The 27,361-nt window shown below is 41.0% G+C and overlaps 1 protein-coding gene across 3 annotated transcripts in view; it reads right to left on the bottom strand.

Moving 5' to 3' along the window:
* Positions 1-27,361, bottom strand: part of LOC122794334 (24-hydroxycholesterol 7-alpha-hydroxylase) — an 800,221-nt gene that overhangs the window by 674,090 nt on the left and 98,770 nt on the right. For all 3 annotated transcript variants that reach the window (XM_044062639.1, XM_044062641.1, XM_044062640.1), the window contains exon 5: positions 3,499-3,592. In XM_044062639.1, coding sequence (XP_043918574.1) covers positions 3,499-3,592 — 94 coding nt within the window. The remainder of the gene's footprint in view (positions 1-3,498; positions 3,593-27,361) is intronic.

Here is a 27,361-nt window from a genome sequence, read left to right as displayed (position 1 = left end):
AGTGCTAAGAGATCTGGAATCACAAGTAGACTGTAATCTGAACTTTGTCCACCATGTGATGTGTCTACTGTAGTAAGGAAGGCTTTCTACATAGGATACTTGATTAACAAAGGCATTGCCTCTAGAGCAAAGGATTTTAGAACCCTCCCCCCATACTCATCACTAATCAGGCCCATAATTGAGTATAACACCCCTTTCGCATGTACCATACAAAGCACCTACAACAACTGGAGAGACCTTAGAGGTTTCTAACTAAGAAAATCAAGGGACTCCAGGCACATGCCTTACACAGACCAACAGACCAACTAAAGTCCCTGTCACTATACTCAGTATCTTATAGACTTCTTAGGGGAGATTTATGCCTGACTTACGCAGCAATCTCTGACCCAAACCTAATGAATTTGCTGCACATCCGTAAATCAAACGGGACTAGACCTACCTGTTCCAGGGAACTAAATATGGCCTGCAACTTAAATAGGATGTGCTAGAGGGACAGATGTCTCACAGCAACTGATGCGTCTTTGGAATAGGCTGCAAATTCATGTGAAGCATGAATTTCTTGCCATTTCTTGCCATTCTGCTCTTCTCTTTCCTGTCTATCCCTCTACTTTAGAGGCAACTCAAATAATCTCTACTACTTGACAACAATTATTATCCTTTCTACTTAGCTAAGAATGTACCCTGTTTGTAGTATTTCCTGCCTTTTGCTTTATACCTCCTCCTTTTCTTCCCTAACTGTTTTTCTGATAATATATTTAGTAAATTAACCATAGGAAAGTTACTGTCTGTGTAACTATTTTTACCTAGGTTTTAAAGATACCTCTAATAATGTCTATGGACTGCCCTAGACTTACATGCTGTATAATGAGCTGTTGATGTATGTTGTATCTATTAGACTAATGTGTATTCAATTTTAAACCTTTTTTGCTGTGGTGGTTGTTGAAATTGGAGCTTTTCTCCCCGGGCCTCCACTGAAAATGGAAATATATCCAGCTGGGTTAACAAATGTTAAATAAATAAAATAAAATAAATAAAAAAATAAAGCAGAGGACCTCTATGACACTGTTCTAAAGGAACACTGGACGAGAGGATGGGATAACATAAATTCTTACCTGGGATAGTGCCCACAACCCTCCAGGACATGGGCAGTCATTAACAAATACAATCCTGGGAATTGACTAGAGTATCTATGGTATTACACCGGAATGAAACGGCTAGGCTTGAAATGATCTCTGGGTTGACAGCCTAGTAACCTCCTATGATCCTATGACTCTATGATTCTATAATACAGCTCCTGAACTGTAACTGGCTGCATACAGTATATATGTGGACTGGCTGCCAATACAGATGTCTTGCATCACTTTTTTATGGAAACCATTTACCCCAGCAGGGAGATTTCTGATGGTCATGTGACCAAGGCCCAGGTTAAATTCCCAATCAGGGAATTTCAGTGGATTTTTTTTTCAGTCTAGCAACTGGCACATAGGATTAAGGTTATAACCTGTTAATGAGCTACTTCCTGTGGTACAGGGTTTGATTCCTACAGCCTTCACTTGACTACTGTGTGACCCTGAACACACAACTAAATAGTGATTTTGGGCAATTAGGAATTTGAACTTTGCTCCTTAATGATTTCCTAGACCAAATGCCCATTAACTACCTATGAAACTAAACATATCTGGTGAATACAGTTTTAATGTAGTGATCTACCATACTGCCTTTCAGGTGTATGCTTTATAAGCTCCTTGAAGTACAATGGGATGCACACACACACCTACATTTTTCATTCAGCAACCGTCAATACTTCCCTTGAAAATATGCAACTTTTGCATCGTTAGTTTCAGAGTAGAAATGTAAAAAATAATGCATTCTTTGAATGTATGTTACTTAAACATTTACATAAAGTGGACATTTACATATATGGGCCATTATCTGAAAATGTTTGCATAACCACAGGTTAAGTAATAATAGTAATTCCTACAACTTAAGTTCCAATATTTTAATGCCTGTAAATAGTATGAATGTTGCCTCATAACTTTTCATTCGCATTTCCTCAAGTAACTCTGTCACTAACATCCTATACCTCACGTCTAAAGTGTGCCTGTCCCTCTTTTAATTATGTGTATTAGCAGCAAGCTGTAACATGTTCAGTTTATAAGCAGGAAATACTAACAAACAAACCACAACTGAATTACTCTTTATTTTGCCACAGTTGAGCTATGGATATAGTGATCTCTTCACACCTGTGTTTTTGGGTATTGTGCATAAGAATTTCAGAGTAGAAGGATGCAGGCTAAGCAGTGGAAAGGACACTTAAATACCAGAGAAATTTGTCTTTTACCTATATCTGGGAATTGGAACTGGGAAAAACGGAAGTGTCATATGCTTTCTAACACTGGGTCTGGAAGGATGACGTGAAATCCAGCCCAAATATGTATTCAGAGGCATCAGTGCTACTTAGCAATCTCATATAAATACCAACATTTATGAAGTACAACATCAGAAATGAGACGTACACATACCCATGTAAAATGTTCCCATTTATATAATATTAGGCCTGTCCTCGTACCATGCTATTGTCTGCTTCAGAATCATAGTACAGCCATCTGGATCGATTTAGCTGTTTGGACTTTATGCTGATATCTGTATAGCTCCCAGTGCTTTTTAATGACAACTGTGCAAGAAAAGCAATGCTTATTTTTCTGCATTGAAGTTTTCTCTAGGCCTAACTACTGCAGCTTTTGTGTCAAATGAAGTACAGCACATTGTTTTCTGTGAGAAAATAACCATTTATTTACATCTGATACAATGTTCTTTAATTGTTCTAGTTTCGACTTTAGCCTTTGTGTTCAAAATGTTACAGTTGCCATTCAAAAGAAAATATTTTATATGCAAATTCAGTAAAACAAGGTATTTACATCACAAAACAGCATGAGCCAAGTTCTACTGTTTTGCCATTGTTTATATAGAGAAATTTATTTTGATAAAAAGTGGAAAACAATGTGCCATAATATCTGCAACTCAAGTCTTAATCACCAGGGTACAGCAAGATTTCTATACAAAGCTCTACAGAAAAACGGAACAGAATGAATACTGATAGCCAATCATTGTACCACAGCTGTTATTCCTGGTCTTGATAATCTGCTTCCGGGAAAGTGATTTCCCGTCTTTGTTTGTAGCTGGCAGTAGGGAATAAATGCATTTTACTGCTGGATAAGAAACATGAACTGAGAGATCGGGTAGAGTAAAGAGAATGAAGAGTCTGCAGCTGCAGAAATAAACAAACACATGAACATTCTCACACACACAAACACACATACACATACACCCAGAGACATACATGCACACAGTCTCACATACACAATCATGCACCATCTTTCAACAGTTCAGAAAGATAATAATTCATTTTCATTGGAACTGCCATTAATGTACACAATTGTGTTACTTCAAGAAGAATGTATATAATTTCTTGAAGAAAAGTTTATTTTCAGAGTGTACCTTGGAGTCATTATCTGTAGACTTGCCCTTCTCAGCATTTTTCACAATTCCTTTAAACAGTGAAAGAAGCCAGTGCTTGGATCTTGACCAATCTCTGAAAGCAAGCAGGGGAAAAATAAGTAAAATGCGATACAAAAAAAAAAAAAAACACTAACAAAAGCATATGCCTAAGGTACCAGTTTTATACAGCTGTACTTTTATCCATGCCTGATGGCCACCTTCTCATTTTGTAGTACCTCATATGAATCTACTGAGTTGTACCACCAGACCTCCAAATCGATCCAATGCAGATTTATCACTGCAACAGTAATATGACCCACCCACACCTCTCCACTGTCCAGATTTTCAGAGAATGTCCAGATTTTTGCCTCATAATTTTGGTCAGCTCATAATTTTTTTATTTTTTTTTTTTTTAGAAAACCACTAAGGATCGAAGAAGTCACTAAATATTGACATACATTTGAGTTTCAAACTTCATATCCTTCAGAAAATCTATGCTAACACAGATTCTGTTACATTAGCAACTGTCTATGTTTATAACAGCAATATTTAAAATCTGTCTCTATTTTTGGGCCTTTGCCCCCCCCCCCAATTGGTTTAGGCTTTGTCCAGATTTCTTGCGATAAGAGGTTGAGCGGTATGCATCCACTCAGAAGCACAGAACAAGGATTCCCCTACAGAAGGCTGACCTACTGCATGTGCCAAAGATTGTGGTTATACTTAATCATTGTAGCCATAGACAGTGGGAACAGAAATACAAAGGACAGGGAAGGGACAATAACATGACATACTACTTCCTTTCAAATAATGTATCATCCATCCATCAGGTTACTTCACTTTTATGCCCTTTATATAACTCTACCACTGCCAAAATGGATAAGACTGAGTAGCTGTATTATGGTACTAAACAGAAGTAATTTACTCACCTGAAAAGGGATGAAAATTAATCAAATGATGTGGTGAACCATGTTAAGCACACAGACTCTTCAAAAATCTCCAGAATTAATTCTGTTTTGGAACTGCACATATCTGCCTACTAGCTGGTTCCATGCTATTCTGAACACCACTTCAGTAACAAGATAGTTGATGTCAGCAAAGAAATCAACTCACGGTTTGAAATTACATCCTGTGGTGGGCAAGTTTGCTACACAGCTCTGTGTAGAGGGCATTGCCCTCCTACTCCACAAATGATTTAATATAATCAAGAGAATCTCTGGTTTGATTCTTGGCTGGGGTGCCTTCTGTGTGGAATCTGCATGTCTTCCCTGTGTTTGCGTGGGTTTCCACTAGGTGCTCCAGTTTCATCCCACATTCCAAAGACATGAAGTAGGAGGACTGAGTACTCTAAATTGGGCATAGACGTGAGTGTACATGCAAGTGTGTGGTGTGGAAGAACTACTGCGGCAGGGCTAGCCACATGGAAGTGTAAACCTTGGCTCTAGATGATTGAAAGTGTTGAAGTGACACCCTGACCCCCATCTGCAAAAAATGGAACAAAGGGGTTGTGGATGGATGGATGAAGTACAGTTCAGATAACAATTAGGAAAAAATTATTTCCCTGGGCAGCAGCTAAGGAAAACTACAGATATCAAAAGTAAAAGTTGGAAAAAATTATAAACCTGACCTTAAAAAAGTCATAGGACCTGGAAATAATATTAGTTAATGTAGTGAATGTAAAGAAGGCAAACCCGTACATCTGCCCAGCATCCTATATGTTATATTTACCTGGTGCTTAGAATGACTGAATTAACTGCAGAAAGCAAAATTCTCTGACTTGAACTTTTTAGTGCCTTAAAATTTTTAGTGGCAATATTCACTGAAATCAGTTTTGCTGCATGGTTGTGAAACAGTGACCAAATGTGAATGATCTTACAAGAGCATTTCTTCGGTAGATTACTTTTATACAGGCAAGTATCCACCCAAGTTTTCAAACCTATTTGCAAATAAATGCTCTCAGCACATGAGAACAAGTCAATCAACTTTTACTGGCTCTCTTAAAAATAAAGTAATTTTATTCATTATAATCTCCTGTCTTCTTATGTCACTGTGCTGACCTGCAAAGACATTATAAACAATCATTTATTGCAAAAGCAAAGTGCAAAAGATTAGCTGTTTTAAGTGGAACCTGGAAGTTAAGCAGTTTGCCTTATCACCTTTCTTTACTGTTATCAAATCTGCTGTGCTCTGCAGAAACTGCCCTGCATGTTATGCCATTACTTCACCTGGTTACTGACAATATGCCTTTTCTGCCAGATGCTACAGCTCTTCCATATACTTCTCATCAGCTCTAAATGCCAAATGTCAGACTAGCTTCCTCTGCATACAGCAAACCTGGCTGTCCACTAGTTCTATGAATTAACACTTCTCTTCCATTCTTCTCTTTTATGCCCAGATGACCATCAGATTTCTTATTCATTTGTCTCATAAACCTCACTCACCATTCACTTGTGCATTGGTCATCTCTTTGCTTTGGAAGTCTAGTTTATATCTAACAGGAGTCCAGATAGAGGTGCTAAAATAGACAAAATGCTGAGCTGTCATGGCATTTTCATTTTTTTTTTTGGAGTCTTATCTGTAACTAATGCATTGTTTTAAATATTTTCCTGGAAAGTAAGACACTTTTGATGTACATACATTCTTCTTGGGTGCACAACAAAACTTCAGATCTTGTAGATTTACAAGGATTATAGTCATTAGTCCATTTCCTGTCAGTTTAACTATCACCTTCTCCATACTGCCCAAATAGCTGCAAAGGACCCAATGCTTAGTCATGTGCAATTAATTACACATAATTCATCTGCACTGCAATTACTAACAAAAGACCAAAAGTTGTCATCAGCTAGAAAGTATTAGATCCCTTACATTATCAGGGATTACACCTAAAATAAAGTCAATGACATCTGCAAGACTTCATTGACGGACCATATGAGATAACTGCAGATTTGAAGTTAATCTTGCAGGCATGCAAAGAAATCTGGAACAGGATAAACCATGTCACTCTTGATAGCAGGAAAACTTACTGTCCGAATTGCCAGCAGCAATTTGTCAACAATCCCAGGAAATTATTTTAATTACTAACTGACTTTATCCTGGCCATTGTTCAGTCCCTTCACCCTTTCTTCACGTTAAGAATGCTCAGACTGCTCACTTTGTTATCAGACAATTTCATGACTCTGTGAAAATTGTAATTAGAATAAAAATACTGCATTAGTCTCAATGGCATAGAGAAATGGAGCTCTTATTATGACTCATATGTGAAGCTGCAGGCTGCTCTGCTCTACTGACCTTGCCCAATCCACCACTGGTGAGGTCCCAGCTCTGGGAAACAATACCTGGAGAAATGGTGCTCCTGGGTGGCTGGTGGTCAGCTGGAGAGCATATAAATAGGGAAAAATAAACCACAAAAAAGAATACTAAAATTGCATCTTTCTCATCGCCTCTTATAGCCATTGCATTTACTCATAGTATTACCCACCATTCTAGAGAAGTCCCTAAACTACTGAAACATAAATTTGCTGTATGTGATGAGTTGCTGCAAATACTTGAAAATCTCATCAAAATGAACTGCCTGCTTTATCTCTGTGATAAACTGCTTGACCAAGGCATGCTGCATTCTCATAACCTGGAAATATGTCTTTTGTTGCACCTCTTCATAAAGATGACTCACCACTGGAAATAAACAGCTCTAAGTTTATTGCCCTTCCATCCCATCTTACCAACGTTTTTGAGAACTGTGTTCACTTACAACTCCTTAATTATCTAATAAACCCAAACATTATCTCAAACTGCCAGTATGGTTTCTGATTCTGCTGTGAAAATGCTACAGCCCTTTTTGAGGTAGCTGAAAACACTTGCATCCAACTAGTCCCACGGCTGCTACCACATTCCTAGATCTCTCAAAAACAGTTGAAACCATATGCCATTCCAAACTCCTGGAAACATTGTCCAGTCTTAGTGTCACCTTTACTGCCACTAGGTGGTTCTCTGATCACTTAACTAACAGAGTGGAAGGTATGAGTAGGAACTCTAACATCTTTCAGAACATACCTGTTGATGCTGGTGTTATTCAGGGCTCTATATTCAGCCTCCCTCCTGTTTAGACTTTTTGTTAATTATATGATCAAGCATGGTCACAATTCAAAGTTAATGCAGTATGTAAATGTGTCAGCTACTTTCTTGGCAGCCTGTTCAATCAATTTAGTTGAAAAGAATTGGCAGCACATTGTCAATACTTTTCTAGCCTGGCTCTCCAATTCAGGTCTATACATTAAGTAAAACAATCTACATTTTTCTCACTAAAAACTTGGCCAAACTATAATATTTTTACTCCTGATTCTCCTCCAGCTGAGGCCAAGCACTCTCTTATAATCATCTCACTTAATTTTTGCTGAATGAAGAAGTTAAATCTGCTTAGAAAACTAGATTCTCAGATTCACAGATATTCCAAGGCCAATGAGTCCCATATGCATTCACTCTTTGCTAGTACACTTCCACAAGCCACACCTCCTTTCTCAAGGAGTCTCCAGGAGGGCCAATTCACTCAACTGCAGAACAGATTTGCAGATACCTATTCAGGCATTTAGTCTATGTTTAAAGGAAGATAGTAAGTCAAACTACTTAACATGTACAAAATGTTTATTCCAGAAGTTAGGGAAGGACTAGGAAATAAACCTGTTGCCCTACTGTGTTTTATTTATCTATTAATGAAGAATTAGGCCCCCTATTTCTAGTACTGGTAGAGATATTGTACCTGTGGAGAAACGAGGTCCAGTACAATCAGGTTTCTAATGGCATGGTAAATGAGACAGAGATCTCCCATCAAACGTCTGTAAGACAATGAAAAAAAGGAATAGAGCTTCTAGCCTCTCTTGGTAGCTCAGGGAATTTGGGCTTGTGATGTCTCTGGTTAGGAACCTTCAGATTCTTTGTAATTGTTTGATTTGTTTGGTAAGATACATCCCAAAAGAGGAACTACACTTGACAAATGGCCTGATCAGACCTGAGTATAAGGGAGTATTTACCTCTTTAAATCTTGAAGATATTACTTTGGCAATTAGTGAAGTTAAATAAAAGGATTTCTTGTCAACTATTGTTAAATGATGATCAAAAGACAAGGAGCTATTAACAAAAGTACAAAGGTCCCTGACTACATTTTCTTTCAGTACTGGTGAGTTGTCTATACAGTATAATGATGGCAGACGTTATCTACAAAATGTGATGATACTGCGCATTACAGCATTTAGTTTGAACCCACTCTTTTTGCACACCAAGAATTTACCACAGAGGTTTAATTCTGGAAAGTTCAGGTGTCATAGGATGATTTAACAGCCTCCTGTTTACAGTCCTCTGCAAACTGTGGTAGCCAAATGTCTTGTCTCTCTGTCTGAAGATCTGAGAAGTTACTTCCAAAAAGAAGTAGTCCCAGCACCAAGCCCTGAGGGACATTGTTGATCACTTTCATACTTTCTGATGAGGCAAATGCAATACACATTATGTACGTTCCATCTTTCAGATAGTTTGATAGCCATCTTACCACATATGGACTGATTTTTAAACCATTTAGCTTGTTTATGATGCCAGCATGCAGTACGGTGTTGAAGGCCTTGATCAGGTCAAGATATGCCAAGTGCACTGCATGGCCACCATCTACAGCCTCAGTAACCCTCTCAAAGAAGTTTACAAGATTAAATAGCCAGCCTCTACCTTTCACAGAGCCAACGTGATGTGGGTCAAGTCTAAGTTTCTTAATATTGTAGTCTATGAGATCAGGTATTTGTAGATGAGACCTTAATAAATACCTTAGTGACATTTCTCTTCATGCAACTGCAAATTCATACCTTCTCCCATCCCTTTCTAGTCTGCTCATCACCTTATTGGATAATGACCTTCTCTCCTTCATAAACAGGAGCATGTATATAACTAAACAGCTCATTTGGCTGCAGGTCATCACAGTTGCTTTAGTCATCATACCTCCTCAGATAATTTGAGTTAGCTTGATTGTATTCACTATATCACCCCAATACAATAGTACTTATTTGGAGACTAACCCCATGGGAGCACGGACAGTTAGATTACTCTCTGATCCCAATCCAAAAATGAAAGTTATGTACTTTCCATAATGCTATATCCATGTGGTCTTCATCTGCCCGGATCAACAAATGGATTGTCAGATCTGAGTGGATCTGACCTTGGCATCCTTTTTCCCAGTTTTTGGATCCAGGGCTCAGGCTCCTCCCCTATCCCCTATAATGCCCTTTTGCTCCCAGTAGTACCTCAGATCAAGCTTGACCCACTGAAAAGCTTACCCAGGCTCTGCCACAACTTGCTGTGAGGGAAAGGTTAGTTTGCTTTTGTTTTATTCCATTTTGCATTACTTTAGTGCCTTATTCTATTTATATATTGTGATTTGTTTTCTTTACACTGCATCCTATGTGTATTTTGCTTTTAATTGCATATTAAAACTAGGAAAGAGACCACAGCTGTGTCTCTTGTGAGTCAAACAGAAATTAATTTCCTCCCATCCTTCCCTCTCCCCTTTCATTGGCTGTTGTGAATAAGCACAGAATTATCATTTTGTGAAATCACTCCCATTCAACTATTTAAATTTATTGGCCATCCCACTGTATTCTATAGAACTAGAATACAAGCTCCCCACCCCCTTTCAATCTGTCTTTCTCTTTTAAAATTAGTGTCTCTCCACTTAGACAGCTAAAGCTTAAGTTACCCCCACTTTCATACCTAACTGCTTAGTGCACACTGTAGTGCTTAGTATACTAACCCATTTTTCCATCTTACCTTTAACATCTACTAAATCTATTGCAAGACCACCAATTATTGGGGAGCCTAAATTTGGACTCTCAGTAGTAATTTTGGGATTAGTGCTTCTGTTTTCTCCTGGTGAGAGAATGAGCACAGGGGCATTATTTCCTGGAAACTGCTGATCACTGGAAAGCCCAATAACTGCTTCATAGATGACAACTTGAAATGTGTGCTTATATTCTGCTCCTGGTGAGATAAAGAGCAAAGTGCATTGATTCCTGACTCTTTCTTGTTGAGCAGTGAGTGTCTGTACTTGATGTTCCTGACTGGTCTGGCTATTAAAGGCATCTACCAAGAAAAGGCTATAACAAGCATACAGACCCTTCCATCATCAGGGACAAGACTGTGGATCATCAAACAGGCTGTGGCCTGCTTTATATTTTGGGATTGTTGCTAATGTTTTGATTCTGGTGAGAGAAGAAGCCAAGGAGCATTCTATCCTAGCAGAGTGAAGCTGTGGTGAGAAAGGCACTAGCAGTAGCCAGGCAGTAGCCATTCACATGACTCCCCTCGTTTCATCATTCTTGACAAACTAATTCTTTGTTTTCAGTAAGCACTCTGATTTGTTCGAATTTCAAAATATCTGCCTGTATACTTCATCCTTTTTTCAGGGACTACTTACAAGTTTCCCCTCAAGTGTTTGGCAGTGCCCTGTATAGACACAGACACCTTGAGTGACATTTCTCCTGTAAAACCACAACTAAAATTTTTACCAATACCTAGTTGCACACAGGCCAACTAGTTTGCAGTGACAAGCACTGTTCCCAGATTTGTAACTTGCCCACTATCTCCATTACCAGCTCGATAGATATGAGCATCCTGAGGCAATGTAGAAACTGCCTCATGTTTACCAACAACCATTTAATTCTCAAGCAAACTGATATGGTATGTGAGAGATGTATTTATAGAATGTCATTGGAGGTAAAGCTCTCACATAAAAGTACTTTTAATGTCAACAAGGTTGTCAGTAGTACACAAGCTGCACCCATCACCCACATATGCTGAGGCACTTAAATAAAACCTTCCTAAACCCCAAAGACCTCCTAGATGAAATACACACAACAAATACCTTCAGCAGCCCCGAATGCAGTCTTTCAAAACAACACCGACATCAACACATACAGCCACATCTCATGGAGCCTCTACTTCTAAGTCAATAAGGCAAGCCACCACAGAATCCAACATTCTGGTCACTGGAGACTCCATCTTAAGACACACTGATATCCCTCTCATCAAGCTGAGTAAGGAAAAAGTCACAGTCAGTTGCTTATCATGGGCTAGGATCTGCCACATTATGCATGCACTTAGGTCATTGGACCACTAGTACCAGTATGACTCAGTCATAGTCCATGTGTATGCAAATGACCTGAAATGTACCTCCCTAGACTATATGAAGACAGATATCATGGAACTCTCAGAATGTGTGCCCCAGGCTGGTATGAGCCTAGCATTGAGCAGCATTTTACCTTCTCCAAGGATGATGCAACAATGCCTACAAAAGATGACTGACTTTAATAATTGGCTTACTTTCTGGTGTCATTCCGAAGGAGCGCAAAATTTGTCAGCATAGAAGATGGTCAACAGACCATGCTGCTTTGCCAGGGATGGTCTGCACCTCTCCACTCTAGGCTTTCAATTATTAGCTAAAACATTGTCTTCCCCATAGTGCCTTTTTTAGGAAATGCCAAACTGAAAGTACTTCTGACATAGCAAATCAAAACTATGAAAATCTAAAGGTATTACTACTCAATGCTAGGAGTCTAAACAAAAAAATCCACTTGCTAGAAGCTCTCTTCACCCAAGCGAATAGAAAATGCTGACGTTAGTGCGATCACTGAGACATGGTTTAAAGATGAGGACAGCACACCAGCAGTGCAAGGTTATAATGCCTTCCACACATTTAGACCAGCTACTACACAGGCAGGGACTAAAGGTGGAGGTGTCTTGATTTACATCAAAAATAAATATACCACAGGTCTGGTCAAACAGGACAATGCACTTGAGCTACTCCATGTTCATATCACCATAGGCAAAATCCAATACCACTTCTTTGCAAGATATAGGTCCCCCTCTATGACCCAGGAAACCCATACCATGTATTTAAATGGGTCTACTATGGTTGATTGAAAACTCACTTGATTGAAAATGAAATTACTAGGACCACTTCACTGAAAGCTCACTTCACTGAAAACTCACTTGACTGAAACTCATTTAGTTGAAAGTTATAAAAGGCCTTTTCCCCACTGTAGTGCGACCCTGGAGTTAGTATATAAAGTAAGGGTGGTGTGGGGGGCTCAGCCCCCCACATTGGGGGGGGGTGAAGCCCCCCACATATCTTGGTTGTATAGTCTCTTTTGGAAACAGTTATTTATTGCACTTGTAAGTATCACTGTGTATAGTTTAGGATGTTTATAATATGTGGGGGGCTATGCCCCCCACCCCCTTACTTTATATACTAACTCCAGGGTTGCACTACACTGGGGAAAAGGCCATTTATAACTTTCACTGAAATGAGTTTCAAAGAAATGAGTTTTCAGTGAAGTGAGCTTTCAGTGAAGTGGTCCTAGTAATTTCATTTTCAGTCAAGTGAGTTTTCAATCAACCGTAGTAGACCCATTTAAACTTATTTGAAACACTCACCATTTTTGAAAAACTCAAGAGGTTAGGTACAAACCTGTATGTCACCCAGCGGATAGCCAACTGGTGCACAGGCAGGACTCAGGAAGTTAGAATTGGGGAGTCCACCTCTACAAAGAGGTCAGTCACAAGTGGAGCCCCTCAGGGATAGGTCCCTGAACCGCTCCTTTTTGGCATTTACTTCACTGAAGTCAAGGCCAACGTCAATGGTCTCTGGCTGACTAAATTTGCAGATGACTGCAAATTAGGAGCTGTCAATGAATCCCACACCTACACAAATGCTCTCCAAGAAAGGCTGATACAGACAAACAACTGGTGTCAGGGTCATGCATTAAAACTAAATGCCAAGAAATGCATAATAGTATCCTCCTGGAAGTCATCCATCCCTGATAACTATCATACTGACAACACACCCCTAAGAGTTGACCCAGTAATTTGACCATCACATGTCTACAGTAGTGAGGAAATCATTCTACACTGCGCAACGTATAACAGAGACATGGTATCTAGGTCCAAGAAAATCATTGTTCCACTGTATTTGGCATTCATCACAACTATCGAGTAGAGTGCCCCCTTTGGTATGTACCTAATCGGGCATATCCAACAACTGGAACGTCCAGAGGCTCCTCACTAAAAGAATACAGGGTGTAGGTAAAATGCCCTATGTAGACCACCTCTAGGCCCTATCCCTGTACTCTATCTCATACAGGCTTTGAAGGAGAGATTTATGTCTGGCATACAAGGCATTTTCAGACCTCACTATGATGGACCTCCTGCATATCCACAAAGCAAACAGTACCAGAATTACCTATTAGAACTTCGGGAGAGACAAGTATGTATCCCAGAGACTACCCCATCTTTCGAACATGCTCCCCATCTATGTAAAGCAGAGTTCCTCCATAACCCAACTGAAGTGTAACTTGGACAACTGGATGGGGATCAGGAAATTCATACATGGCTTGGCATCTACGTCTCTAATGGACACAGGCAACCTGCAAATGGTTCATCTCTTAGACCCCTGCTTGTAAATGTTTCTTCTCCTAAGCTGCTGCTTACACTTATCAAGGGTACCAGAACTTGTCAGAGACTTGGGATGCATGGCTACGCTTAAAAAGGCCATTGCGGTCATTAGCCCAGTAAATACCTATGAACATTGTATATGTCATAAAATATGCCCAAGAATAACATATATTATATCCTGACAATAGTGATAAATGAGAAGATCAACTCAAAGGCTAAAGCTATGACAAGGCCCTGGACAGGTCTGATCAGTCAGCTGAGAGCAGAATATGAAAATTTTGGCAAGAGGAACAGAGGGAAGTTGCAACGGAAGGATAAAGACAACATATATCTAGCATTATTATAAGTACATAATTTTTGTATAAGATTTTGTCTTATGCTTCTGACACAGTGAAAGGGAGATAATCCTCAGCTACTAAGAAGTCCACGGTGGTCTCAAGGAGGGAAATTCCAAAGGATGGTGGAGCTGAAAGATGCATGTGATCTGGGCTGAATGTCCAATTTATAGTGCAATACAAAGGTATGAACTGTAGACCAAACAGCTGCTGCAAAAATCTCATCTATGGGAACTCCAGCAAAGAAGGCAGTGGAGGCTGCCAATGCTGTGGCTGAATGAGCCATGGGTTTATGTGGAACTGCTATCCCTCTTTCATCACAGAAAAAGGCAATGCAATTGGAGGACCACCTGCACTATGTGACTTTAGAAACATCTTGCCCCACTGTGAGAAGAAAATAAAAAGCTGATCTGTTTTCTTGAATTCCTTAGTTTGATGTAATAGAAATATAAGCAATGGTGTACATCCATCAAGTACAAAATGTATTCACCTTTGTTAGAAATGTTTGAAAAGAATACTGGCAAGTTAATAGTCTCACTAAAAAAAGGCTCTGATACCACATTAGGAAGAAAATTATGGTTAATTCAAAGGGACACTCTGTCCTTGTAGAACATCAAGTTGGGAGATTTGCATCACAAAGTTTGTATTTCCAAATTTATTCTGGCAGTGGTAATAGCTACAAGAAAAATTGTTTTCCAAGACAAAAAATGTAAAATCTGCAGATGCTGCTGGGGTTGCCTGCAAAGTGCTGTGAGCTATATTGGAAAGTAGTGAGGTTGATGTAACACTGAACATTGAACCAAGAGGGTCCAGTGTAGTGCTCTCATGTAATACCTTGCTTGTAGGATCATGGTAATTAGTCTTATTGGGGAAATACGTGAAGCAAGATCTTTGCCTGGCATACAAGGCATTGACAGCCACCCCTTTGATGGACCCCCTGCACATCCGCAAAACAAACAGTACCAAAAGTATCCATTCTAAAGGCTTAAACTTTGCCTATGATATAAATTGGACTTGCTGGAGAGACAGGTATGTATCCCAAAGACTACCCCTTCTCTGGAGCAGGCTCCACATCCATGTAAAGTGGAGTTCCTCCCTTACTCAATTCAAATGTAACTTAGACAATTGGATGGGGAACAGGGAATTCAACCCTGGTTTGGCACATATGTCTCTAATGGACACCGGCAGCTTGTAAATGGTTCATCTCCCAGGCCCCTGTATGTATGTGTTTCACTTCCCAAGCCCCTCCTTATACTTATCAGTTGTACCAGAACTTGTCAGAGACTTGGGATGCATGGCTGGGCTTAAAAGGGTCCTGGTGGTTGTTAGCCTAGTACACACTTATGAGTCTATGAACCTATGAACCAAAACCATTAGTGCTATATCCCAAAGAGGAATACAATCTCTTATAAGGGGGTCTGAGCAGAAAAGTTCTGTTTAAGAAAGCCTTAGACATCTTTAAGGATGTAATAGGGCTGAGATTTTCTCCATCATGAAAACTAGATATGGCTGCCAACTGAACTTTAATGACAGAGGAGCTGGCACCTTCTTGGAATAATTCTGATAGGAAATCCAAAATAGAAGGAAGAGTGCTGAAAAGGGATCTAAGCCCTTAGATGAAGCCAAACAGCAAATATTTTCCACTTACTTCTGTAAACCTTCCTCATGTTAGGTTTCTGGGATAACAACAAAATGTGAGTAACAGAAGAAGACAGCCTGTCATCCTTGGCCATTGCTGGAACTGGAGGAACTATTTGGTTAAATTTAGGGCTTTCAGGTCTTGGTTAGGCTGGCTAAATGGGTGAGACAGATGATCTGGAAGAGGATCCAGCACTCATGGATGGCATTTCAAATGAAACCCAAAGGTAGTGGAACCAAATCTTCCACAGCCAGAAGGGGCAAATGAGAATTATTGTTGCCTTGCTTCTCATGGTCAGAGAGAAAAGGGTGGAAAGGCACATAGAAGACCTGGGGCCAAATGTGGGCCAGAACATCCATCTGTGACTAACCCTCTCGGAGAATCAGGGCAAAGTAGATGCTGCATTAGGTGGTAAGTGAAAAGGTAGCAGAATAGCTGGCCCTAGATGCTGAATATCATTAATGCAAAAGTAGAAATAAGAATAAGCAATCACAGCTGATATTAAATCTTACATTCTTGTCTCTTAATTATTAGTTTTTATTACTTGTAATTTGATGAAGCATTTTAGTTGTTCAGTTAATTATTTAAATGAATGTGTCTCATGACTGGAGCTGTGTCACATAATCTTTTTTCAATTTAAATACAGCTGTGATTGCTTATTCTTAATTGTACACACTGAAGAAGGGTTATCCTCGAAAGCTTTGTGGATTTGAATAAATTTGTGTTTTATTTGCATATATTCTGTGCATCCAACTCTTGAAGTTTTTTACTTTTGTTGTTTGCACTTTGCTTCTCCAAGAACAGATTACCTCAGTGCTGGTTCAGTTTGTTGGTTTGACCACTAGTGAGGCAGAAGACCTGCTCAGTTTGTCTGCTAAGACACTGGAACTCCTCAGGATGTGCATGCCACCAGAAAACATTGAGAAGATACTGTCCACTGCCACAACCGAACGGCTTCGGGGCATAAGAGGTATGAGAGGTTTTCTCCCAGTTTGTTGATGTACCAGACTACCACCATGTTGCCCATACGGATGTAGATCATACCTTTCAGTAGCAAGCCCACAAAGGCCTACAACACTAGGAAGACCACTCATCTCCAAAACACTGATCTGAAGGTTATGCCTGTGTTACAGACCATGTGTCTTGGAAATTTTCACTTCAAAACACCACCCCATCCCAAAAAAGAGGTGTCCATGGCCACAGTGGTCATCGAGGGTGGATAGGAGAATGGTCATCCCCAAAAGACAAGAAGAGAGGTCACCCACCACAGAATGTGATGCCTGCAAACTGGCGTAAGGTATACAAGAAAGTAGTGAGGCTGATGTAGCACTGACGACTGAACTAAGAGGGTCCACTGTAGTGCTCTCATGCAATACCTTGCTTGTGGGACCACAGTAAATCGATGCAGCCATGGACTTTAAAAGAGACTGAATTAGTCTTACTGTGGGAATGTGCGAAGCAAGATATTGTGAGGCTTGGCAACGAATAGAAAGGATCCTTGATTGTGGAAATTTGACTATCTGGCTCGTCATATCCACGTGTCACCCTATACATTTTACTGTTTGAAATGGAATCAGCTGAGTTTTTGTCAAGTTTATAGTTATTCCTAAGTGTTTGGAGAACTGTATCAAGAAGTCCCTGCATAGAATCAGCTATCTCTGGTGATAACAGTAAGGATCTAGTCATACAGATATGGGAACCCCTGGAGCCTGTGTAGTCTCACGTAAGCTGCCACAACTGCCATCTATTTATTGAACAACCTGGTGGCTGTGGTAAGAACAAAGGACAGTACTTTCGACTGGAAGTGACTGGCTCCCAGCTTAAAGTAGAAAAACCTTCTGGATTGCCTCAATATCTTTACATGGTAGTAGGCATCCTGAAGGTCTACTGAGCCCATCCAGTCATCCTTCCTCAGACTGTCAGCAGATGTGCTCAGTAGACCTGCAGGATACCTGCTACCAGCTGAAAGCAAAGAAATCTGCTGGATTACCTCAATATCTCTACATGGTAGTTGTCAGTGACACTTGCACCACATCTACTGCACAGAGTAAAGACCCTAAACGTAAAACTACTCACGCTGAGGTACTGACAGGTAACCATCCTAAAACACTAAGACCTCCTTGACAGCACAATCAAAGAAAGGGTCCTCAGCCATCATGTAAACACTTCATTAAAACACCACCCGCAGCTACACATAGTAACACTGCATCCAATGCCTCCACTGCTAAGCCCTTAAGGCAAACCAGCACACAGCCAAATTTCCTTGTCATTGCTGATTCTATAATGAGTCACAACGATGTCCCCCTCACTAACCTGAGTAAGGAGACAGTCATAGTTAGCTACCTTTCCGGGGCAAGGATCTGTCAAGTCACACAGGCACTCAGGTTATTGAACCACAGGTACCAGTATGACTCTGTCATAGTCCATGTAGGTGTAAGTAACCTAAAACATACCTCTCTTGACTATATGAAGCCAGCCATGATTGAGCACACTGATTATGTGTGTCAGGCAGGTATGAGCCTAGCACTGAGCAGCATATTACCTTCTCCAAGGATGATGTCATGTTGCCAACAGAAAATTACTGATTTTAACAACTGGCTTAGCTTCTGGTGTCAATCCAGGACGGTCCAATATCTGACAGCCTGGAAGGACATGGTTGACAGAAGATGCTACTTTGCCAGGGATGGTCTACACATATCCCCTCTAGGTTGTTGGATATCGGCAAAGATTGTTTCCACCCCATATACCACCATTTTTAGGTAATGCCACACTGATAAACCTACTGACTTAAATGAACCTGTGAAGGAATATCTGAAGGTGGTACTACTCAATGCTAGAAGACTTAACAAGAAATTTCACTCCCTGCTAGCCTTCCTCTCCCTGGACAGTGTACACATCTATGTAGTAATACAGGCATGTTTTAAAGTCACTGAGCATAGCCCAGCAATTCAAAATTATAATGCCTTTCATGCCTTTAGACCAGTTACCGCACAGGAGGGAACTAAAAGTGGAGGACTGTCAGTCTATATTAAGATGTATACGCAAAAACACTCAAAATGACATCATGTAATAAATAATTGGTAGTTTATTCTTCAATACCAGTTTCGGCATAACAGCCTTAATCAGTGGAAAACATATACACACAATATTCTGTTCCCCCCATATAAATACACCAATCCACCAATGGAAAAAAACAGCCCCCCATTAACATCACTTCCTTAAACCTAATAATTAGCATACAGCTCAATCATAAGCCCATAAGCCACATGTTAGAATTCAGAGGTAGCATTAAAACACTACAAATGGTCATTTAGTCCCGGAGGAAAAAGACCTCCCCCCCAACTTAATTATCCAATATTTTTCTTTCTTATTCAAGATGCTGTGCCAGCCCTGCTTATTACTTCTGTTTTCAGCAATTTTATCTATTATTAAAAAATGAAAATCCGTATTGTTGTGTATCAGACAGTGTCTATAGAGAGCATTGGTTTCTCGTTTGTTACGTATGTCACTCCTATGTTCGGACATATGTACCCTCAATTGACGTGATGTCTGGCCAGTATAAAAGGCCGAACAATGGCAAGTAGCCAGATATATAATCCAATCAGTTCCACAATTTCATTAAAATTTTATATCATACACCTGACTGGCATTTTTACTGGAAAATTGTTTAAGTTTACTGACATGCCAACATGAGGAGCAATGTCCACAAGGAAATGTACCAAATAGAGTGTCCCCCGACAAAGTCAGTTGTTGATAAATGGCACCCCCACTACTGGTACATTTAAAATGTGAAAAATGGGAACCCAATGCCTTACCTTTTCTGAATGAAAATTGGCACCTATTGCCCAAAAACTGACGCAAACTGTCATTAGCCATAAGGATGTTCCAATGTTTATTTATAGTTTCCCTGATGACACTGGTATTTCTCCCAAAAGTCATGACAAATCAGAGAGTGTCAACTGTACTCCTGCGAGTTTTTACTTTATATTCCAATAGTGACATCCTATCATGAGTATTGGCCCAATTACTGGCAGAAATAATATCAAAATCTCTATATCCCGACCCGGAATCTGTTACTGAGATCCTGTTGAGAGGTAACAAATTCCCCCTGACAGTCCAAAGGAAATACCACATAACAAAATCCCTCCAACCACTACTAGTGAATATGTCATCAATACACTTTCCAAGGCCAAAAACACTGCACTGATGGGCCCTAGGCTATAATTCATTCCACATCGTTTGGCCCCAGAACTTGGACCGAAGCTCCAAAGGCGGTGGTGTTTCCATATTCATAAAGGATGTGCACACCTCCAGACTGGTAGCTCAACATAACGCATCAGAGATACTTCAGACGTAGTTAACATTGGGCAACACAATGATTCAGGTCGTAGCCTGCTATTGGTCCCCAGCCATATCCCAAGACTCATACTCCACATTCCTAAGCACCCTGGAGAATATTAGGGTCCAACCTAACACTCTCATACTGGTTGACTTCAACTTTCCCTCCATTAACTGGGAAAACTACTCATGTACCAATACACCTGCCCAGTTTCCTGGAATTCATTAATTCCAGTGCCCTGTACCAGCTCATTCTTACCCCACTAGAGGTAGCAACATCCTTGACCTGGTCATTACTAACATGGGCGACTGTTGCTCTACACCAATAGTCAACTCCACCCTGGTTAGATCCGGCCAGAAACAAATCACCTTGGAAAGCCACATCCCTCCTACCCCCCTGCAAAGGTAACCACCATGAAAAACTTCTCCAAAGCTAACTTTGGGCTCTTAAAAACAAAGGTGGCTAAATTCACTGCACCCATGGAAATACAGAATAGTTGCAGGACCACCAAATCATACACCAATGCACTGTACGAACATGTACACAAATGCATGGATCTCACCATACCCAATAAAACCAAGACGCTCTCCTCCAAAAAAGGAAGCCAATCTGGTTGTGCCCAGCCATAAGCAAACTCTACAACAGAAGGAGGAAACTGATGTGGAATAAGGTGAAGTCCCAAGACTGGAAAAACTCCCTTATCAGCCTCAACAAAAAGTTGAGATCCCTCATCAAATCCTATAAAGGTAGCTATGAAAACAGAATTGCAGCAGATAGTAAAGACAATCACAAGGCCTTCTATAGTTAAGTAAAGAATCTCCACAGCAATACTCAGATTTGCTCTGAGCTACTGCACAATGGTACCTCCTACACTGAGCCAACTGATATTGCCAATATACTGAACGACAGATTCACTGCCAACTTTAGCCCTCTCTCCTCCACCAAAGGACCAATCACAATACCAGTATATTGTCAGGCACCAGTATTACTGCTTCACAGGTTAAAACAGCACTGTCCACGGGCAAGAATACAGCTTCTATGGGACCTGACAATATCCCTGGCTGTGTTCTACATGAACTACACAGTGAACTGGCACCTCACCTGTGTGCCTTGTTCAATCACAGCCTCACCTTAGGCTTTGTCCCTACCGAATGGCGCACTGCTACAGTCATCCCTCTCCACAAAGGAGGAGCGACTACAGACCATGGGAACTATTGCCCCATTAGCCTGACGAGTCTGATATGCAAAACTATGGAACACATCATCATGGACCTAATAGATAAGGATATAGGGAATCTCCAAAGACTGGATCCCACACAGTTTGGGTTTTGTGAAGAGTAGATCATGCCTGCTCAACTTAGTCGACTTCTTTGAGTCAGTCACCAGAGCAGTGGATGAAGGCAAGGTGGCTCATACAGCCAACCTTGATCTGGCCAAGGCCTTTGATACTATTCCCCACTCAGGAATCATAGAAAAACTCACTAAGCTAGGCATCAACCCCAGTATCACTAGGTGGATTGCAAAGTGGCTCACAGATAGAACCACAGTACGAAAGCAGCTGACTCCAAGTCAGACTGCCGACCAGTCACGAGTGGAGTCTCACAGGGTTAGGTCCTGGGTCCTTTCCTGTTTGGTATCTACTTCTCTGAAGTCCAGGCCAACACGAAGGGACTTTGGCTGACAAAGTTCACAGATGATTGCAAGTTGGGAGCTATTATTAACTCCCCAAGTGATGTTGACATCCTACAGAAAGGCCTCACTGAGACCAACGACTGGTGTTGGAACCATGGCCTTAAGCTTATTGCCAAAAAATGTGTCGTCATCCCCTTTGGAAAAAACCCATTTCCCATGAATTACCACATTGATGGTAGTCCACTGAACACAGAAGAGGTTATAATAGATCTGGGAACACAGGTTGGCAGCAACCTCTCTTTTGACCACCACATTGCCATTGTGGTCAGAAAGTCCTTCTATGTGGCACATTTCATTACTAAGGGTTTTGCATCCAGGAAGAAAGAGGTCATTGTCTCCCTCTACTCTTTCCTCATTAGGCCAATCATCGAGTACAATGCCCCATTTGACATGTACCTCACTAGACACTTGCAACAACTGGAGGCCACAAAGGTACCTCACAAAGAGGATACTAGGCCTTAAACACTTGTCCTATATGGCCAGACTCAAAAAACTCCCAACTATTCTCTGTCTCATATCGCCTACTTAGAGGCGATCTCTGCTTGACTTACAAATCCATGTCTGATCCAGCTATGTTAGAAATGCTACTAATAAAGAAATCTCAATCCCCCCGCACCACATGCTCCAGAAACCTCAACCTCATTACCACAATCAACAGAACAAGCTGGAGGGACAGGTTCATAACCCAGAGATTGCCCATGCTATGGAACAGACTTCCCATACATGTCAAACAAGTGCATCTCACTGGCCCTCTTCAAGAGAAATTTTGATGAGTGGATGGGAAATAGAAAATTCACCCCGGGGATCACTCCAGTGGCTCTACTTGACACAGGCACTGGGAACTAAGGTTGGGTGGCATGATGCCAGGGTAATCCTATGGGCTAGGCTTGCAAAGGCTCCAAGGTCATTAGCCTAGTACACACCTATGAACCTATGAATCTAAGAATGAAACATGACCTCTTTGGTCCACTTGAATCACTTTTCAGTTGGAGCCTTCAGTCAGTGTTTTTGTCCAAGGAATAGAAGATGGCTGCAGTCATTCCCCCACTGCTCCGGGCAACTACAGGCCCATATGTCTTACCAACCTCATATGTAAGGCCATGGAAGAATCATCATGGACATGATAAATGAGGACAAAAGTAACCGGCAAATGCTGGACTCATCATATTTCGATTTTGTTAAAGGAAGGTCATGCCTATTAAATTTGGTGGACTTTTTGAGAGGGTCACCAAAGCACTGGATGAAGGTAAGACTCTGCACACAGCTTACCTTGACCTGGCCAAGGCTTTTCATAGGTTCACAGGTTGGTACTAGGCTACTGGCCCTAAGGCCTATACAAGCCTAGTCATAACAATTCCCTGACTATTTTTTTTTTATATAATACCCCATTCAAACATTACAGACAAGCTCGCTAATTTAGGTATAAACCTTTTTATCACCCACTGGATAGCCAACTGTCTCACTGATAGGACCTGGGAAGTCAAAATAGGTGAGGTCACCTCCACCAAGAGGCCAGTCACTAGTGGAGTCCCCCAAGGCTGTGTACTGGGCCCATTACTTTCTGGCATCTATTTCTCTCAACTGGAAGCAAATTCTGAAGGTTTGTGTCTGATTAAGTTTGCAGATGATTGCAAGCTGGAGGTTCTCATCAGCTTCCCTGCAGACACTAGCATTCTTTCAAGAAGATCTATCATTTACTAACAAATGGTGCCAAAGTCATGGTCTTAACCTTAACTGTACCTTTTTGGAATCAACCATCCCAGCTAATTATCATGTTGATAATACACCCCTAAGAGTTGATCCAGTGGTCAGGGACCTGGTTATACATGTAGACAGTAGTCTTACCTACGACCAACACGTGGTCAAAGTGGTGAGGAAATCCTTTCATGTTGTGCAACATATAAGTAACGGCATGGCATCCAAGTCCAAAGAGGTCATTATCCCACTGTATTCCACCCTTATCAGACAAATAATAGAATACAATGCCCCCTTTGGTATGTACCTGACCAGGAATATTCAGCAACTAGAGTGACCTCAAAGGTTCCTTGCAAAAACAATACAAGGCATAACAAGCCTGCCTTTTGCAGAGCATCTTAAAGCCCTTTCCATCTACTCAGTCTCCTATAGATTGCTTTGAGGGGTGATCTATGCATGGCTTACAAGGCATTCCACAAACCCACATTTATGAATCTCCTATGTATCCATAAGTCAAAGAGTACCAGAAATACAAGGTCTAGGGACCTGAATTTTGTCTGTGACTTAAACAGAATATACTGGATAGACAGACATGTGTCCCAGAGACTGCCCCTCCTATGGAACAGGTTTGCTATCCATTTGAAGCTGAGTTTGTCTATTACTCAATTTAAGCACAGCCTAAACAAGTAGATGGGAAATAGGAAATTTACACTGGGCCTGGCACCCATGTCTCTTTTGGACAGAGGAAGCACAAAGATGCCTGCCCTATTTGGATACTGGACATCATTATTCTTTAGGAAAAACTTGGCTAGGCTTATATAGGTCCCTAGATCGTTAACGTAGTAACAGTCTATGACTCCATGAATCTATAAATCTATAAGAGGCAAAATGGACTGCACCATGACCATATGGAATTTTATTTAACTCGTGAATTGTTTTAGAAGCTGAAGTCCAGAATGGGCCTGTGATTCCCAATCTTTTTCAGAACCAAAAAGAATCTTGAACAGATTCCTGATCCTTGCTGGTCTGGTGGGACCTCCTGGATGACTCTCTAGTCTAGCAGCTTTCTACCTCTGCTGCTGCTACATCTTCCTGACAGGGTAGAGGGTTTGGGATTTTCTTTGTGCTGGTGGGAGAAAGATAAAGGGAATTACACAGCCTCTTGTGATTGTCTTTTGCACCCAAGAATCTTGAGTGATGGCTAGCCAGACATGAGAGTGCAAAGATAAACGCTCCCCAAATGTTTCAAAAGTGTAGCAAACAGGCAACCATTCAGGAGTGCTGGAAGTGTTTCTCTGTGAAGTGACCTCGAAAGCCTTGGTTTTGTAGAACGCCTCTGCTCTTAGGGTGATGTCCATTAAAGTTGTCCCCCCCCTGCCTCAGGGGATTCTGTAAACATGAATCCCCTGGGCAAAATTCTCGGATTTATGAATCCAGAGCTACTTTCCACCTTTGGGAGGTAGAAAAGCACATCCCTAGGGCAGACAGAGTCATATCCTCTTGCTCGATTCTGGTGAGTGGATCTTTAATGCTGGGTCTGAAATGTTTTGACCCATAAAAGGGATCATTGCTGAAGGATGCCTTAAAACTTTCCACAAAGTAGCACAAATGCATCCAGGTGTGCTGATTAATGATACTATTGCCTGATGCTCTTGGGGTGCTATCCACCACATTGGAAAACAGGTGCATGGACACATTACACATAGATTGTAGAGTAGACAACTGTGATTCCATCATTTTTTGGATGTCCTCAGCAAATTACCTTAGAAGGAACTGGAAAGTTCTTTAGTCAAATCCCTCTGAAAACAAGTCATGCTTGTCAAACAGTTCAACACACAAAGAGCAAATGTTACGTTCTAAATATGGCCAACACCTTGGACTCACTGTTGGGGGGATGTACAGAAGTGCTGTATTCAGAAAGCTCCTTCTTTGTGTCTGCCGCCATCACCATTGCATCACCTGAGGGACCCTTGGTCCAGTGAGACCTGTTCTAAGGAGACATGAGTACGAGTATCTTATACAGTTTCCTAGAAACTGGTTACACCACATTGGGTTTCCTCAAGGCCCATTGTGAGATCAAATATATGACTTTGTCAGTGGGTGAGGACCACCCAGTTAGTAGATTAGCCAGCCCAAAAACTTCAAGGAATACCAACTTCTCTTGGGATGAGGCTTTGGACGAACAGCCCCACCCCCCTCTGCTTCATCAATTCCACGATCTCTCCAAAGGATATTTATTCTGGGAGGACTTTGAGACAACCCTTCCTCAAAGTCAGTCCTTCTGTGAGTGACTCCTGGGAGGAGAAAACATGACACAAATTGCATGCATGTTTCCTGTCACTTTCCTCAGTGGGTTGCTCTGGGGAAGCTTTGGAATCTGAATGGTGACTTGATAATGCAGGATCCCCAAGGTTAAATGAGGTTGGCTGTCTCTGACAGACATGATTTTCAGACAAAACAGCAGACTCCAGAGGGATGAAGCCAAGCAAGTGTTAGGAATCTCCTCTCTAGATCTGGAGAGGACCATTTCAAAAGCTTCAAACACTGAAATTGGAACCAAAGATGATCTTCAAGGATCTGAAGACTCTAAAGAAGGAACATATCCAGCTTTAACTCAACTCATCTCCAAAGCGATCTAAGGCCAAGGCACAGACAGGAAGGAACTGCACTAAAAACCTTGGTGTAGAACTCAGCCCTCCACCTTAGCCCTGACCCCTTGATTCCAAGACCCTTCATGATTCGATGATGTTGGGAGTCAAAAAGGTAAGGGAAGGAGTGAGAAATGAAGTGAATATTGCTCTCACCGCTGACAAGATTCTCTCATAAGCATCACTGAGCAGTGTGGAACCCTGACCTGAGGGTCAGACCAGGGAAAGAGAAACCAAAAGGGGAACTTACTGAGAAAGATCCAGAGACCTGGTGCTGGGCTGACCCCCATCTGAATCCGAGTTTGAAAATATTCCTCATCGACTTATCAACAGTGGCTTCAGAAAGGCTTCTCATTCACTGAAAGGACATGATGGAAAAAGCTACCTTCAGTGGTCTAGAAGATCAATGTGTATCCTGGATGATGGGCAAACAGAGCCTAGGTATTCCCATCTCCTGGGAGAATTGGCAAGCAGGACATGGAGTTTGGATCTGTTCTTGTTCCTGGCATGTTGTTGGATCCATCATTTTGGGCTTCTTGGGTGTCGGCAATGGCTAATCAGATCTGGAGACCTCTTACTGAGTCTGTCTTTTTGCTTCTCTTCCTCATTCTCCTTACTCTGTCTCTTTCCTTCTTCTTTGAACTCTTGGGTTTGCCCAATTTCTTAGAGGAAGGAGAAGCTAAAGATGAGGTAACGGGTTGATACTCCCATTTGGGCAGGGAGAAGCCCCTTTCAAACCACCTTATTTCTATCGTCAACTAAAGCCCATGGCCCAAATGCCTTTTTAAAAGCCAAACAACTTGTTAGAGATGTTGAAGCAACAAACAAATCCTTACAGACAAGTTTTCTCACACACAGCACCAAACAAGGACAAAGTACTAAAGACTTTAATGCAACAGCAAAACTAAGGAAAATGCAACATCAAAGTTAAAAACAGAAAAAATGTATTTGGTATATAAAAATATAAATATATACACATATTTAAATATACGAATTTTAGATATATATATATATATATATATATAGATATATATATATA

The sequence above is a fragment of the Protopterus annectens genome, chromosome 2.part1, assembly GCF_019279795.1.
Source record: "Protopterus annectens isolate FY-2018-M chromosome 2.part1, PAN1.0, whole genome shotgun sequence".
Taxonomy (NCBI): Eukaryota; Metazoa; Chordata; order Ceratodontiformes; family Protopteridae; genus Protopterus; species Protopterus annectens.
The sequence above is the reverse complement of the archived record's forward strand: the minus strand, read 5'-3'. Positions and strand labels throughout refer to the sequence as shown.